This window comes from Dermacentor andersoni, chromosome 5 (assembly GCF_023375885.2).
Source record: "Dermacentor andersoni chromosome 5, qqDerAnde1_hic_scaffold, whole genome shotgun sequence".
NCBI classification, from domain to species: domain Eukaryota; kingdom Metazoa; phylum Arthropoda; class Arachnida; order Ixodida; family Ixodidae; genus Dermacentor; species Dermacentor andersoni.
In genome coordinates, this window is record NC_092818.1 from 202,248,800 (window position 1) to 202,263,030 (window position 14,231).

The 14,231-nt window shown below is 46.1% G+C and overlaps 1 protein-coding gene and 1 long non-coding RNA gene across 2 annotated transcripts in view; one reads left to right on the forward strand and one right to left on the reverse strand.

Moving 5' to 3' along the window:
* The first annotated feature begins 693 nt into the window (after positions 1-693).
* Positions 694-12,939, forward strand: LOC126532267 (uncharacterized). Its single transcript, XM_050179927.3, has 4 exons — positions 694-2,326; positions 7,968-8,375; positions 9,237-9,414; positions 10,939-12,939. Exons 1-3 carry the CDS (start codon positions 1,523-1,525, stop codon positions 9,408-9,410), a joined length of 1,386 nt encoding a protein of 461 aa, XP_050035884.3. The 5' UTR covers positions 694-1,522; the 3' UTR covers positions 9,411-9,414; positions 10,939-12,939.
* Positions 12,940-13,040: 101 nt separating this feature from the next.
* LOC129385205 (uncharacterized) overlaps positions 13,041-14,231 on the reverse strand; it is a 28,313-nt gene continuing 27,122 nt past the window's right edge. The window contains exon 3 of the long non-coding RNA XR_008612805.2: positions 13,041-14,212. This is a non-coding gene — a long non-coding RNA (uncharacterized lncRNA). The remainder of the gene's footprint in view (positions 14,213-14,231) is intronic.

Genomic DNA, 14,231 nt, shown 5'->3' on the forward strand with positions numbered 1-14,231 from the left:
GCATCAGTGTAGGAGCGACTGGACTGATTGTGGGAATAGAAACGGTTAACTTGCCTCTGGGAAAGGTAGGTTTAGCTTGAACTTCAGTTCTATGACTTCTTTCTTTCTGTTTTTCACTAGGGGCACGATCACGAGTAGACAAGGTGGTCTCCTTCACGGTAGGCACAGCGGGTTTTTGAACTGCGTGTGTCAAAAGCGTGATCGGTAGCGCTACACTTAACACAAGTAGCACGCTCTCTGCAGCTTTGCGACCAATGCCCAAAGCGCTGACACTTGAAGCATCGACTCGTATTTGAGATCTATGGTCTGACACAAAGCTTAAAGTGACCGGTTTCGATTGATTCAGGTAGGGTACTGGTTCCGAAGTAATGATTTTGTGCTTCGTAGGTATTTTGCTCTGAACTCGCCTTATTGTTATCATTTACACCTTCACTACGTTCTGGTCTTGCCATCCTTCAAGTAGTTTGCTTTCATTGAGTTACAGAAGGTGATCTTACGAGATGACATCGCGCACTCTGTTCATTGACCTGTGTGGGCCCACTGAAACGGGAATGTCCCCAAACGCTGCAAGTTTCAAGAGTTTGCCATACTGTGGTTTGTCGCGAACTTACTTACTTTATAACCTCGGCCGATTGCTTCCGTGAAACATTTAGCTACAAGAAATGGTGAGCTCATTAGAACTGTCTTTGTTTCGTGCTAACTGAGTACAACGTGGTACTTCGGGAAAGAATGTTTCGGTTGCATGAAAAAACAGTATTTCATCGTTGCGCCCACTCTTCAGAAAGCGATCAGGTAGTGAGGGAAAAGCGTTTGCCATATAAAATTGAAAAATTCGGCGTCGAGGGTAGCCACCCACCACCGAGCCCAACAAGGAGACGTTACAAAGTTGGAAGAATACCTGCAGACGCCAGCCATGCATCGCCGCTATAACCTAATATAATATACCAGAGGTTCTATAAGTACACCAGATTAACCCTAGCCGTCCAGAAATTCGGAAGTGAGAAGTGAAAAGAAGGCGGGAAAGATGAACAGGCGAAAGAGATAAAGCAAAAGGATTTACGAGGAGGACTGGAATAGACAACTGCCGATTACCTCCAGGTGGGTTAGTCTGGAGGTGCCGTCTATGTGAAGCAGAGTTCAAAGAGGTATCGCCTCCGCCGTGGGGCCCTAAAGGTCTAAAGACCCGGCATCAGATCAATCTCCAGGATCCCCCCTTTCCCCAGACATGGCTAAACTTGGGAGGGTCCTCCTCTCATTAGCTCGGGTACGTGATGTCGCAAGTCACCAAACGCCTGCTGACGCAGACGCCCCTACGGTGGCACACCTTGTTCTAACCGGAATACAAAAGAAAAAGAAAAAAAAAGATCAGCGAGATAAAAATATACAAGGTAATCCGCCGTAAAAACAGCATAAAGGTGAATGGTTGCAATGAGCGTTGCTTGCGACTACTACCGCGATTGCAGGATCTAAGGCATAAGGAAGGTGCGCCAACTGATTGGTACAGCATCGTAGGCGTATTGCCATGAAAAGATGCTCTTGCTTGCGTGTCTCGCGACAACGCAATAATGCGCCACGTGCTTACGGACGTTCGCGCCGTAGTTTTTACGACGCTTTTGTCCGCCATCCTGCAGCGCAACACAAAGCTTGCGTTCTCCCATTAATCAGGGTCGACCTCGTGTCACCCTTCTCGGCTACAAGCCTGTACTGCCATCGAAACAGAGTCGTCCCTCACTGTCGTTGCTTTTGTGTGAAATACACGCGAGCGGCGGGGCTTTCTGCCCTAGCGCTCTTCCATTCTCGTGACCCGACTGACCCAGTTCGAAGACAGGCTAAAGGAGAAGACCTCGTTGGTGCCTCTGCCGCTGGTTTTGGGAAAGGGGCTCGCCGCCACCCACCTATCGCGGAGACGGGAGTGCCGCAACGCACACGCACCGAGTCTGGCGACGCGCTCTCAAACGCCGAACAAGCATTCGGAAAAGAGAGAGGCATCAGAAAAGCAAGTCGCCCATGCCATCGCCGCCTGCCTGGAGGGGAAAGTGGTGAGGACATCCTCCCCTATTCCGACCTCGGGTGGAAATGCACGAGAGGGGAGTGCAAACGTAATCCTGGCCAAAAATGTACATCACAGACCGCCGCCTTCCCGCTTCGCGGCGGGCGGGATCAGTGGAAGAAGGTGCGGCTCTATATAAGCGAACCAGAAGATGGAGTCGAGGATGCCATCCGCGCCTGTGTGACGACCAATTGTGTGGTAGCTGTCGACTCCAATACTTCGGAGCAACGCGTCCAGGACAGAAAAGGCGGAGAAATGGTTACGAGATATTGCGCGGTGAGTGCGGGTTTGAATACGCCACCTCCAAGGTGTCTAGACTGCACTTATGGATGCCTGTCGACTACACTTGAAAAAAAGAGAAAAAAACGAAGCGATATGATTAAATGCAGTCAGGCTTCATTTTAGCTTTGCTTCCGGAAAAGTGACGGAGATATATAGGTAAGATAAATGAAAGGCAGGAAGCTTAATCGGGACTAAGCCCGGTTGGCCAACCTGCATTGGTAAAGAGGAGGAAAAGATTAAGCAAAGAAGAGAAACCCCAGTGCTGATGTCGCCGACGTAGCGACAGCTATCTTCTCAATGTCAAAGACAGTTGCTCAGTCCGGTAGCCTTCGGAAATCGCAACAACACCTTTATGGCCTTCTGCAGCCGTGATGTGCGAGACCGCGGTCCAAGGATTTCAGCAAACAGAAAGGTATTTCGTCTAGCTGGTTCAGAGCTGTGTGGACGTCAGATCTTTCACTTTTCGAGGCAGCAGTAGCATAAAAGCTGTTCTATATTTTCTTTGTTAGTATACAAACGTTGAATTTGGCGTTATGGGTCAATCTAGTTGAGAATGAGCATTCATTCGTGAATGTAACGCCCATGTGTAAGTGACACACTACTGTTTCTTCAATTCGGGGAAGGCCTGCAGGTAACAGACGCAGTTGCGTAGAAGGAATGCAACCAATGGGGAGTGAAGTCAGGTGTGTGTGTCAACTCTGCAATGTCAAATCTATCTTCCTCAGTATCTTTTGTCAGCCATTCGTCTTGGGTCTTTTGGACTAGTGCCGTTGATAGGAGAAACGCACCATCACGGGATTGCGAAAGGATGCAACATTTTTGTTTCAGATGTTCTCGGGCCCTTGCGGTATCTCTGACATCGACCTTGCCAGCAAACCTGCTAAAAAGCACACGAAGGAACACGCCTTGCTTTAATACCTCCATCGAAGACTGACATAGTTCAGCACCTGAAAAATAGCGGGAATGTACATGGTCCCAAGGTGCGTCTGCAGGAGGTGGATTTAAAATTATGCTCTCAAGTAATTTGTTAACATACTATTTAGTTAAAGCTGACTGAGCACCTAAAAGAAAGCTAGCCTTAACCATCGCCTATTCTTATGGTAATGTTTCAAGTTCTGAAAATTATTTTTGTGCCACTGCATCGTAAACCATAACCGTCCACTTCCTTAAAACATTTAACATCACAAGCGCTGGCTTAATGCTCTACTTGGCGTTCGCAAAACTGCTATCCCATGTTCGCATATTGCAAGCCAGTAATCTGAACAATACCAAAAAAAAAACACCGTTGCCCACGGTCACACACTGATATATTGCATAAAGGAGCATGTGAGGTTGTGTATCTACATTGCCACGGTGGCGCTTCTGATGTTGCTTAACTCGGGCAAGCTGAGACAGGACGCCTTTCCAAATGGTCGTGTGGGCAGGCACAGAGGCACGTACAGAATTCAAAGGCTGTAAGAAGAAATTTTCGAAAGACCGTGCAGAGTTGGAACAGCAGTTGTGTGAGTGATGACGTAAAGATAGAAATGACGCTCCACCGCACAACTGGCCCCTCCCTAAAATACACAAGTACCAAGGGATTGCTTATTTATTTATTTATTTATTTATTACTTTTATATTTTGATCAATATGAAAAACACTATATTCAAGAAGGGGCGAAGAAGCAAAGGTCAAAAAAATCTCAACATGGAAGAATGAAACGTTGTAAACAACAATCTAGATACGTTACCACTAGAAAACTAGATCTTCAGTCTATCTATTATCCTAATGTACATGGAAATGTAGAAAGCGTTTTAGGCGTCTGCACTGAGAATGCTTGTGTCTAAGTATGCGAACGTGCTGTGTTTGTCTTGCTGTCATCGAGGACAAACATACGCAAGATTTTATATGTAAGGTCTCACATTTCGTATAGAAATTCTGGCTTACAGTTTCTTATGCGCTGTTGGAGGATGTAGGTACCGTTATTTCCAATTATTTCAGTGGGCGAGCGTGACATCAAGTATTTATTCTAAGTTAACCTTATGGCATTACTGTGGATTATTTCAGAAGTTTGAATATCCGATTGACTCTTAGGGTTTCATACTATGCGTGCATGCTAGAGCACAATAAAATTACTGAAAAATAGGCAAGAAGTTTTATGCTACCTTATAGATTAAGCATCATAATTTTCGAAAGCCAGTAAAAGTATATATAATGTGCAAGCTCCGCCCACAAGTTATTTGGTTGACGTAGCGCCTAGATGCTTGTCGGCGTGTACTTCTTTCAAGCGAAGTGGGACTACCGTGCAGGTATGAGGCAGATCTTCATCGCGAGAAGGATTAGAGTATGCCCAGTATTGAGAACAACTTCTCGTTAGTTAGATAATTTGAGAACATAATTCAGACTAGTAGTCATCAGGGCATTTCGATCATCATCACTGTAGGTAACATTCCCAAGCAAAACACATTCTTAGAAAATAGTTAGATGGGCACAGCAAAATTGACAACATCTTCACTATTAGGTTTGTATGATAGAAAAGCGAAAACCCTTACCACGTGGATCCCTAGAAGTCGCTTGCAGGCAACCCGAGCGTTGACTGTATTGCCTATCGGCTGCAGTAGTGCGCACGTAATCAGTCATCCAAGAAGGAAAAATAGTTTAAATTTTAATATAAGTTTATCATGAGGCATTTTAAGTATGGCCCCAGTAATATGGTAGAAATGACAAGAGGCCTTCGATAATAATGCAAAAGGAAGATGATGTGACCCATGCACTTGAGCTAACAGCAGGAACGCGTGACCAACGTATTTATTGGCGACCGTTTCGTTCCTTGCTTGCTCCGAAGACGCATGCGACAGAAAGAAAGATTACTTATCGGTGGTGGGTGACTGGCGCGATGAAAAATTGTCGACTCGTTCTTCTTGCAAGTAAAAAATTAATTTCCTGCCTAGGAAAAGCGCGTGAACGCTCACTGAGGCTGTGCTTCGTGCGGACGTTCAAAATGCGCTCATCCTGTAGACTTACCCCGAGCAATGTGAGCGAGAATTTTCTTTAGCCATTGCGGCCGACCGTCGCGTGAGCATCCCTTGTCTTGCGCTGAGTGATAACGGAATTGCTTACCTTCGTGATAAGTGCAGTCTTCATGCGTCAAACTCCTAGTGACTTGCTCTTCGTTTTACCTGTTTATTCTATTAATCTCAAGGCTTATAAGCAACATTGCGCGCAGCGAGCACTGGTAAACCTTTCAGTTGGTAGTCACCACAGCGTTCTGTGACCTCTTAAGGTGTGCAGTTTTTAGCACTGTTTGCTCCCGGACGCCTACTGCAAATGCCTTTTTGTTGTATACTGGCCTGAAATTCTGGAACTTAAGAACGTCTAATTCGAGCACATGACTGCGTGTTTTCAGTCTCTGTTAACAAGCGGTATTTGCTGGTGTCTATGTTGGACGCTTTGTACAATTATGAACTTCGTCACACGTTTTCACGTCGTATTTCATGTCGTTGAATGGTGTGAGACTCTGACTATTTGGCTAGCTAATACTTGTGATGCGCAAGTTGACGTTCATGGAGTGCGGGTTACGTAGAAAAAAGCGTAAAGCGCGCCATCAGAACGACACCTTGACTAGCTCGATTGGAGAAATAGAGTACGTTAGCCAAAGTAAATCAAACTAAATATTTTTTTCCTGACAGGAGGGGCGAAAAGTAATGGCCGCAGACATATTACGTAATTTCGCGTTTCATTGAAACGAAGGCTAAAATGCACTTGTTTCACATTGAAGACTGCATTACTCATCAGCCATGAAGATCGTGCGTTCTATCCTTCGCTGTGAGAGACCTGTTTGTTGCTCTGTTCTTGGATGCAGCTGATAGTGTTTATCTAGTGCATAAATTAGCACGTCAAACGACGTGGCAGTGTACATTTGCAGTGTTGAACCCACCTCTGTCACACCCGCAGATGCATTTCGTCATACTTTCCCACCTGTAATTTGCACAAACAGTGTTAAGGGTTGCAGCATTCGTGTAGGCCCCTATGGTGATGCCTTGCTTACTTCGATACGCAAAGCCGTTTCTCAGCTATTTTGTTTAGGTGATGCTAAAGGAGTGTTCCAATTTCCTTCAACAAACCGCACCAGGTTAGGCCATGCGAACTGGTAATGGTTTCCTAATAACAAGTTGCACTCTCATGATTTCCTTGAAATCATAAAATGTCCTCGTTGGTTGTCATGCATTCAAACACTTGGCTCTTTATGTCGCTTCATACTTTTTAATATTCTCATTGATTGAGAGCCATGTGGAGGACTTTAGTCGCTGATTTCTGACATACATGATTAGGCGGGCCCACATACATTGAAAAACAACTGCGAGCGCAGATTCGGGTGTTGCAGATATTCACTTCTTACTTCGTTCCTCGAACGTTAGAGACTATTTCATGCAAGCCATTCTTCTGGGTGGCCGGTCAGAGAATCTCGAGGCCGAAAGCATCCAGAAGCAAGCTTACAAGTTTTCACCAAAAACGCACGGCGTAGGCAGGCGGAGAAAGCTGTGCGTATATGAAACAGCAAGACATGGGCCACAGCACCAGGATAGGACGTGTTAGGCTATAGGGAAACGAGTACGCTGCTCACCAGGGAAAAGCAACCGCCTCCGAAGTCAGAGTCCAACCATCGTTCACTATAGTATTTCGCGACAGCAACAAAGTCCAGCTAAAAGCGCCTGGAACCAGACTGGCACTTGCCTTGTTATGATGTCTCATGAGATTAGCAGTATTCCCAGATATATGCGGCTAAACCGGAGCCATTTCGAAGCATTGCGAGCTGTCACCGGATATATATTAGTCTTTAATTTAAATATGTTTAAATGCGTCGCTGCCCATACCCCATTTTTTAAGAGCCCATTCTCGGCCCAAATGGTGTAACAACTGCAAATTTGTGGAACCTGCCCGCGACCTGTCTTGAAGCGGAGAGTCTATGGGTTGCACTACTACGACACTTTAAATCTACTTGGTGGAATCTCTTGTAAAAGGGACGACCGATCCGGCTATCTCGATCCAAGCGTAGACTGTTCTCCCTTGCCATTGAGAAAATGTACTCGGAACTTGCATTACGTTGCCTACAGGTGCTTTACAAACAGCCGCAAACAGTTCACGTATTCGTCGTGCAACGCGGATTGACGGCGCATGCCCAGAAACAGCATGAAAAACAAATCCACAAACAAATTTTAACCACGTGGACACGAGTTCATGGTAGCGGAATAGCTAAGAAAGCATCGTACAACCATTGCGTTTGTGCGAAGCTCTGTTCAACTTCGTAACACTGCGGCTTGTCCTTCAGAATAGCGTCGAGACGTTGAAGCTTCAACGCGCCACTCGATGGCATCCTGAAGGCCGCGGCTCTAGCAGAATGCGGTGGTTGCGGTGGTAGCAGTGGAAGTTAAGCAGCAGCTGAACAGCGCCGCAAAAGCAGAGCTAGTATGCAGCTGTAGCATAGAACTTATTCCCATGTAACTAACTCCAGTACGCCGAGTAGCATCACCTAAAAATGCGACGATACGCGCAAGGGCTTGTGTCGAAAATGGTCGAGAAGCCATTAGGCACGTCATCTGCAGGCACCGAGGCTTGCCTAACGGTGCGATGCCTAATGCGACCCCTGCCACTGCAGCTTCTGCTTGCCGTGGCGACCAGTGCCTCGGCGACCCTGCACTGCCACCTGCTGAAAGGCGGACCTGCGGGGAGGCCCTTCTTAGGCGGCGGCCCCCTCGTTGGAGCTCCAGGCGGTTTCAAGGGCAGCTTCGGTGGTGGCTACTCGGGCTTCCGCAGCGACTTCCACAGCGGCGGAGGCGGCTTCGCACCTGCTGGTCCCTTATTCGCGTCCGGCCCAGGAGGCTTCGGAGCGGGTCCCGCTGTAGGAGGTGGCTTCGGCCCAAGCTTAGCGTTCGCTCCTGGTCCTGCATCTGTGTCTGGATTCGGTCCCGGAGCTGGCCTGCCTGCTCCACTGACTTTGGCTAGGCCTCCAGCGGTGCAATCCACATTCATCCCCGGAGGTCAGACGAAGGTCATTCTCGTCAAGGTAAGCTTGACTTCTTAGGACCCTTGCACCGACGCTATAGTGTAACTGACGCCGTGGACACCATAGGAGAAGTGCAGTGCTTCACGAAGTCTTCAAAGGCTGCGTAACAGTGTTTGCCGTTGATGCAAGGTCCCTCTGTGAATTTCTCTTTTGCATAATACAAGAAAGGCAGCATTTCATTAAGATTCCCCTTACGCCAGCGCATTCTGCGCCGCACTAGAGCATGAAAGTCATCGCGCTACCATGCTGCACCGTCGTCGGCTTCCCCTCATGCACTGTGCAGGCAGCTGCTATGGCGAGCAGCGTGGTTCCTAGGCTGCGTGATGGCAACGTGGGTAAGAATGAACCCACAATCACATTTGTAAGAGCCAAGTTGATTCTTGTAAGTGCAGACAGTCTACATCTATGCGCCAATACAGCAGATAGTAAAGCAGGCGATTGTTGGGTAAATGCGTTTCACAGCGAAATGCATCGACAGTGCTGCCAGTTCTGCAACGACGCTGACACGTGGCTTGAGATTTACAATTCTCAGATTTGCAAACTGCGAGGCTTCCTTTTTTTAAAGCTACAAATGAACATGGTGTGCTGTAGTCATTTGAAGTCCTAACTACAAGGCGACTCTTCCAAGGTCTTTCGCAGTCCATGATGTAAAGATCACTGAACCCAAGCTACCACAAACGTTTTCAGAGCGAAGGAGCGCAATAATATCACCACCAACGCACTTAATCTGAAGCTGAAAGCCGCACAATTCCGCATGGGCGCTAGGGCGCTGTCTCTCGCCTGCTTGTGCTTTATCTGTTTTCAGTTTCTCTGAAGCGCGTACGGTTGGATTCACAGACAGCGTTTGCCTGTTCCCTCCAGGTCAAGCACTTGGGAACAACCACACACCACCCGACTGCCTTCAACGGGCCGGCACAGGGAGGCCCTCTGCAGGGACCCACTTTTGGGGCGGGACCCTTCGCGGCTCCTTTCGGCCTGCCCAGCTCGGCGGGATTCGGGGGGCCACTGAAGTCAGGAAAGGGCGGCTGGTGGTGAACAGGCAAGCTTCTGACCACCGAACCTTTTTCTCAGTGATGTGAGCCCTGGAGTAATATGCCTAGGTATATAGAATATCAGGAGACGTCCCAACGAAAAGACCACCGAAACATGCAGACTTCATCAACAGTGGGTGAACGAAGGAAGCCTCTGCCAAAGTTGTGATATGGCCCTTAGTTTCGTAAAGTCGTAGTGCGTTGGTTTCGCTGCTTTCTGTGGCAGGTTTATTACAACTGCCTCTCCTCCAAGGACGAGGAGCATAAGCTCATAAAACGAGTGCTTCAGTGGGAAGGATTGGTTCTAAACGCGGCAGGAAAATCAGGGGCTGCAAGTAATTTTTTTATGGTCGTGGTAGGTGGCTCTTGAACAGTGAGCAAGATTGAAACCATAATACAATGCGGCGTGACGGATGGGAAGAAAAAGAAAACGCCGTGTCGCCTTGAAGCAAGCGCGTTATGTCGTGTGTGCTTGTTCCCAAGACACCCAAACTAAGATCTGAACAGTTCAAAAACAAGCTTTAGGAAAGCTTCAACGGGCACAAAGGATGTCGAGGGAAGAGTAAAAAGTGCCACTGTGAAAATAAGCAAGCCATTAAAGCACATGTCCAAAATGAAGAGAATGAAATTGAAGAATTATAAGGCAACCGTCAGATGAACAAGGCAATAATTCAACGACGTAGGAATGAACACTGCAGAAGATAACTAATAGGGAACAAACAGTGCTTGCATATGAGCACATAAATAGAAACAGTATACAGTAATATCAACTAATGAGAGCTTTAGAAATGTGGTTACTCACCTGTTGCCGTAATGGAAACAAACAATTTGTCAGTGCATGCAAACGTCAATCCCCCTCAGTGTACCGCCAAAATAAAAGCCTGCTGGCACCCTGGTTGAGACATGCGAGCATCTTTAATATGGCACCAAAATTGAGGGCACTCGAAATCACTGTTCACTGAGGTAAGTCGCGCTTCACGTGATCTAGCTCTTACGTAAATTATATGCTGGAATAAACATTTGATCAGAGAATAAAAAAATCGATGAAACTGCTCAGCTAGTGACTGCTAGATTAAATGGACATTGTACATATATGACAAACAAATTACTTGAAGCAGTCGAACATTTTCACCTGCAGGGTTACAACGGCGAGTAACCTAATAATAATAATAATAATAATAATAATAAATATTATTATTATTATTACTATTATTATTATTATTATCAGTAGTAGTAGTAGTAGTAGTAGTAGTAGTAGTAGTATTTTCTTATTAGAAACAATAGTTAAATGCATTTCGAGGCGTTTCATTCTGCCTCACAAATGTTATACAAATATATATATATATATATATATATATATATATATATATTATTTGAGATTTTATAGCACTGTGCAGCATCTTTATATTGCTTTGGGGTTTCTTACCTTTGCCTCATCATTACACAATGTTCTACTGAAAGTGGGGCGTTACTTGCTCGAAACGTCTGGACCAGCCTGCATAAATTCCCCCACGACCTCTGCTTTTGTGCAGGTTTCAAACGAGCCGTGTCCTGCATCAAAGGTCGTGGAGCTCTTTGCTTCTGCGCATGTCGTCCATAAAGGACTGGACTCACGGCAGTGCCGACACGTTGCCTGTCAACGAACCTGTGTGAGCCGCTCACAACGCGCGTGAGCGCACTGCCCGCACCGCAGCAGAAGGTTCTGAGTAATGTTTCCACGAACGCAGCTCAGACCTGTAGAAAAGCCGTTTGAGGCGGGGACACCAATTAACAGTTGCTAAGAACGTGCTGTACGGGGCGAGCTTTGTAATAGGCGCAGAACTGTTCTCTCTGTTCCTTTTCCTTTCATTTTTATTTTTGTGTGCACGTGTGTACGTGAATGTGTTTGTTTAAATGTACAAAAGTTGAACGATGTGAGGCCCACTTTCCTTGAAGGTCCAGTGAACCCTGTCAAGGAAGTTTTGCGCGCGCAACTGAACTTTCGCAGTGCCGCTGCAGGAAATTGTGGCTTATTATGGTATGTGATCTTTCACGCGCAAGTTGCCGCACAGCATGTTACATTTAAATGGCGTGTAAAAACTTCTGATGTGTCTTGCAACAGTGTTGTCATAATTCGACGCTCATACTCAGTAGGTTCGTCTTTCCGTACACCGACGCGCACAACCTTTCGCTTAGCCTGCCGCTCCCTCAGAAGCCTTTGTAAAGGTGGAGTAGCAGGCTAAACCTAAGCTACTCTCGCCTCCACTGTTTTCTCATTAAAATCTCTCCTTCGCTCATGTGGCCCTTGTCTCTAGACAAAGCCACAGCATAGGGAAAGCAACGGCTGCTGACGCAGCAGCACGTCGGATAGTTCACGGAGTCTCCAGGCCTCAAGTCCAGTTTTCGGAAAGCTTAATCCTGGTACGAAGTCTCCGAAGAGAGACTCCTTCCGGTCGGGTGACATTGCAGGGAACGGAGAGGACACACAGGGTCATCTCCGTTATCTATCTGCTCCCATCTGAGCAGATATTTTTCGGTCAGCATGATGGAGCTTCATTCGCAGCGAAGGGAGTCAGGTGAACTGTCAAGTGAACGAGACAGATTTGGGTAGTTAGCGGGCAAAGAACACACAGGACGAAAAAAGAGATAACACGAAGCGGTTGTTGTCTCTGTCTTCGTCGTGTGTGTTCTTTGCGGTAACTTCCCAAATCATGACTCGCCAACTGGCCTAGACCAACACTCTTCTGAGAGAGATTCACTGTACGATAGTATAGTGTTCGTAACCCTGCTCCTGCAACCAGTAGACCTTGACGTTGAAGTTGGACGACTTGTAACGTCTTAGGGTGAGAGAGAATGTGCAAAGAGGAAGGTAAGGACGTTAACCGGAAAGTGTCTGGTTCGCTACTCTATACAGGGCAGCGAGATAACCGAAAAAGTGAAAAAAACTAGAAGACTCCCTGGACAATTAAAGATGTCATGCACAAGAAAGTCAAGTGTAGCCCCGTACAGTGGTTTATCTCAAAAGTACAACAGCGCCTTCAGAAGCCGATAAACAGGTAGCTCTCTTTTCTAGGATCTTGCATGCAGATAAAAGACGGTCGTCCATTTGTGCTACGTTGCAGGAGTGCGAATTTCCCTGTTCATATTTTCGACGCAACCGCAGACATTTCGTTCAGGAAGAAAGAGGCTTTCATAAAGCAACTCCGAATCGCAGCCTACGCAGAAGACTTGCCTCGCAACGAGGGAGTCCGACTGGAGCTATACAGATAATGATTCCAATTGTGCACGCGTGAAACACGACCGGATCCGCATCTCTAACGATCGCCAATGAACAAGCCGACGAGGCTGTCTAGTAGCGTCGGATGAATCAATCCACAGATGCGCATTGTCTTGGTAACATTGTTCCAGATGCTTCACAGCGCTGACCAAGACGGTATATGAACGCCGTCAACATTATCAAGCGGAGAACAGCATTGGCTGCACTGCATATGAGCGGAAGCAATAAAGAACGTGGTGTTTCTGAGAGCAATAAAGAATATAGCATTTCTGCTAAACGGCTGCGAGTGGCTTGAATACTTTGGCGTGTCGGGCTGTGTGAACATCTGCGCTTCTGTTGGTCGCAATGACACAAAATGACAGTAATATGCAACATGTAGTCGTTACCACGAAACCAAAGAGAGATGCACGTAAGCAATCATTGACTGTCGCAACAATATTCAAGTGTATCTAGAATGCTGCTCTTGTTTTAGACGAGAGTTTCTTTTTATTGCAACAGCCATGATACAGACGCTGTAGACGCGTTTCCAGAATCGGCGCCGCCGTTGCGATGTCACGGTATCGACGGCGTAGACGGTTCATTCATTCATTCATTAAACTTTATTTGCCGAAAAAAAGTCGGAGTCGATGTGGTCGGGGCCCTGAGTCCAGGGCTCCGCTGGCCTTTGCTGCCCGTCGGATGAGGGCTGGTTGCTTTCCTGGATCCGAGCTGGATCCCACTGCTCCTTATTAAGGGCGTATATGTGTAGGTGTTTGCCTACCTCGACGGGTTTGTTGGGGCAGTCCCATCAGATACGAAACAGAGGATTAAACATGTGGTTGAAATTATTGCCCCAATACTCACCCATTTAAACATTTATTTTAAACATGTTTTTGGAATCGGCAATTTTTCCAGTGAAAATTCAGTCTGCGAAAGTAACTGTTCTATATAAAAAAGGAGATCGTAATGACTTGGGAAAGTACGGGCCGGTATCTATTTTACCAATCTTTTCAAAGGTGTTTGAAAAAATTTTTCATTCGAGGATGACAAAGTTTATTGAAAAACATAACCTGTTAACACCACACTAATTTAGTTCTCGCAAGAAAAAATCAGTCGGGTTAGCATTAGTAGAGCAGAAAGGATATATATTAACAGAGTTTGAAAACAAAGCTATAGTTGTTGGCATTTTCGTAGCCTTTTCTAAGGCCTTTCATTTATTTGATCATTACATTTTATTGCAGAAATTTAGCTATTATGGATTAAAAGGACAGGCATTATCTCTTGTCAAATCCTAGTTATCTAATAGAACACAAAGTGTGAAAATCGACACGTTTGCTTCTAAGGCTAGAACTGTCTATTGTGGAGTGCCACAGGGAAGTATTTTAGGGCCTTTGCTTTTTAATATCTATCTGAATGATATCGCCAATATTAAGTCTCAGGCAAGGTTTATTATTTATGCGGACGACACGAGTATTTTTTCACTGGCAATAATATTCATGTTCTTATAGAGCAATGTAACAATGCAATGAAACCCTTAGAGGAATGGTCCAGAGTGAATTTAATGAAGATAACTGCAAAGAAACCAAAAAC

Coding starts and splice junctions, on each gene's coding strand:
- LOC126532267 (XM_050179927.3), top strand. CDS start 1,523: ATGAAAAGATGCTCTTGCTTGCGTGTCTCGCGACAACGCAATAATGCG. Junction 2,327..7,967: donor TGGTTACGAGATATTGCGCG/GTGAGTGCGGGT, acceptor CTGCCACTGCAG/CTTCTGCTTGCCGTGGCGAC. Junction 8,376..9,236: donor CGAAGGTCATTCTCGTCAAG/GTAAGCTTGACT, acceptor TGTTCCCTCCAG/GTCAAGCACTTGGGAACAAC.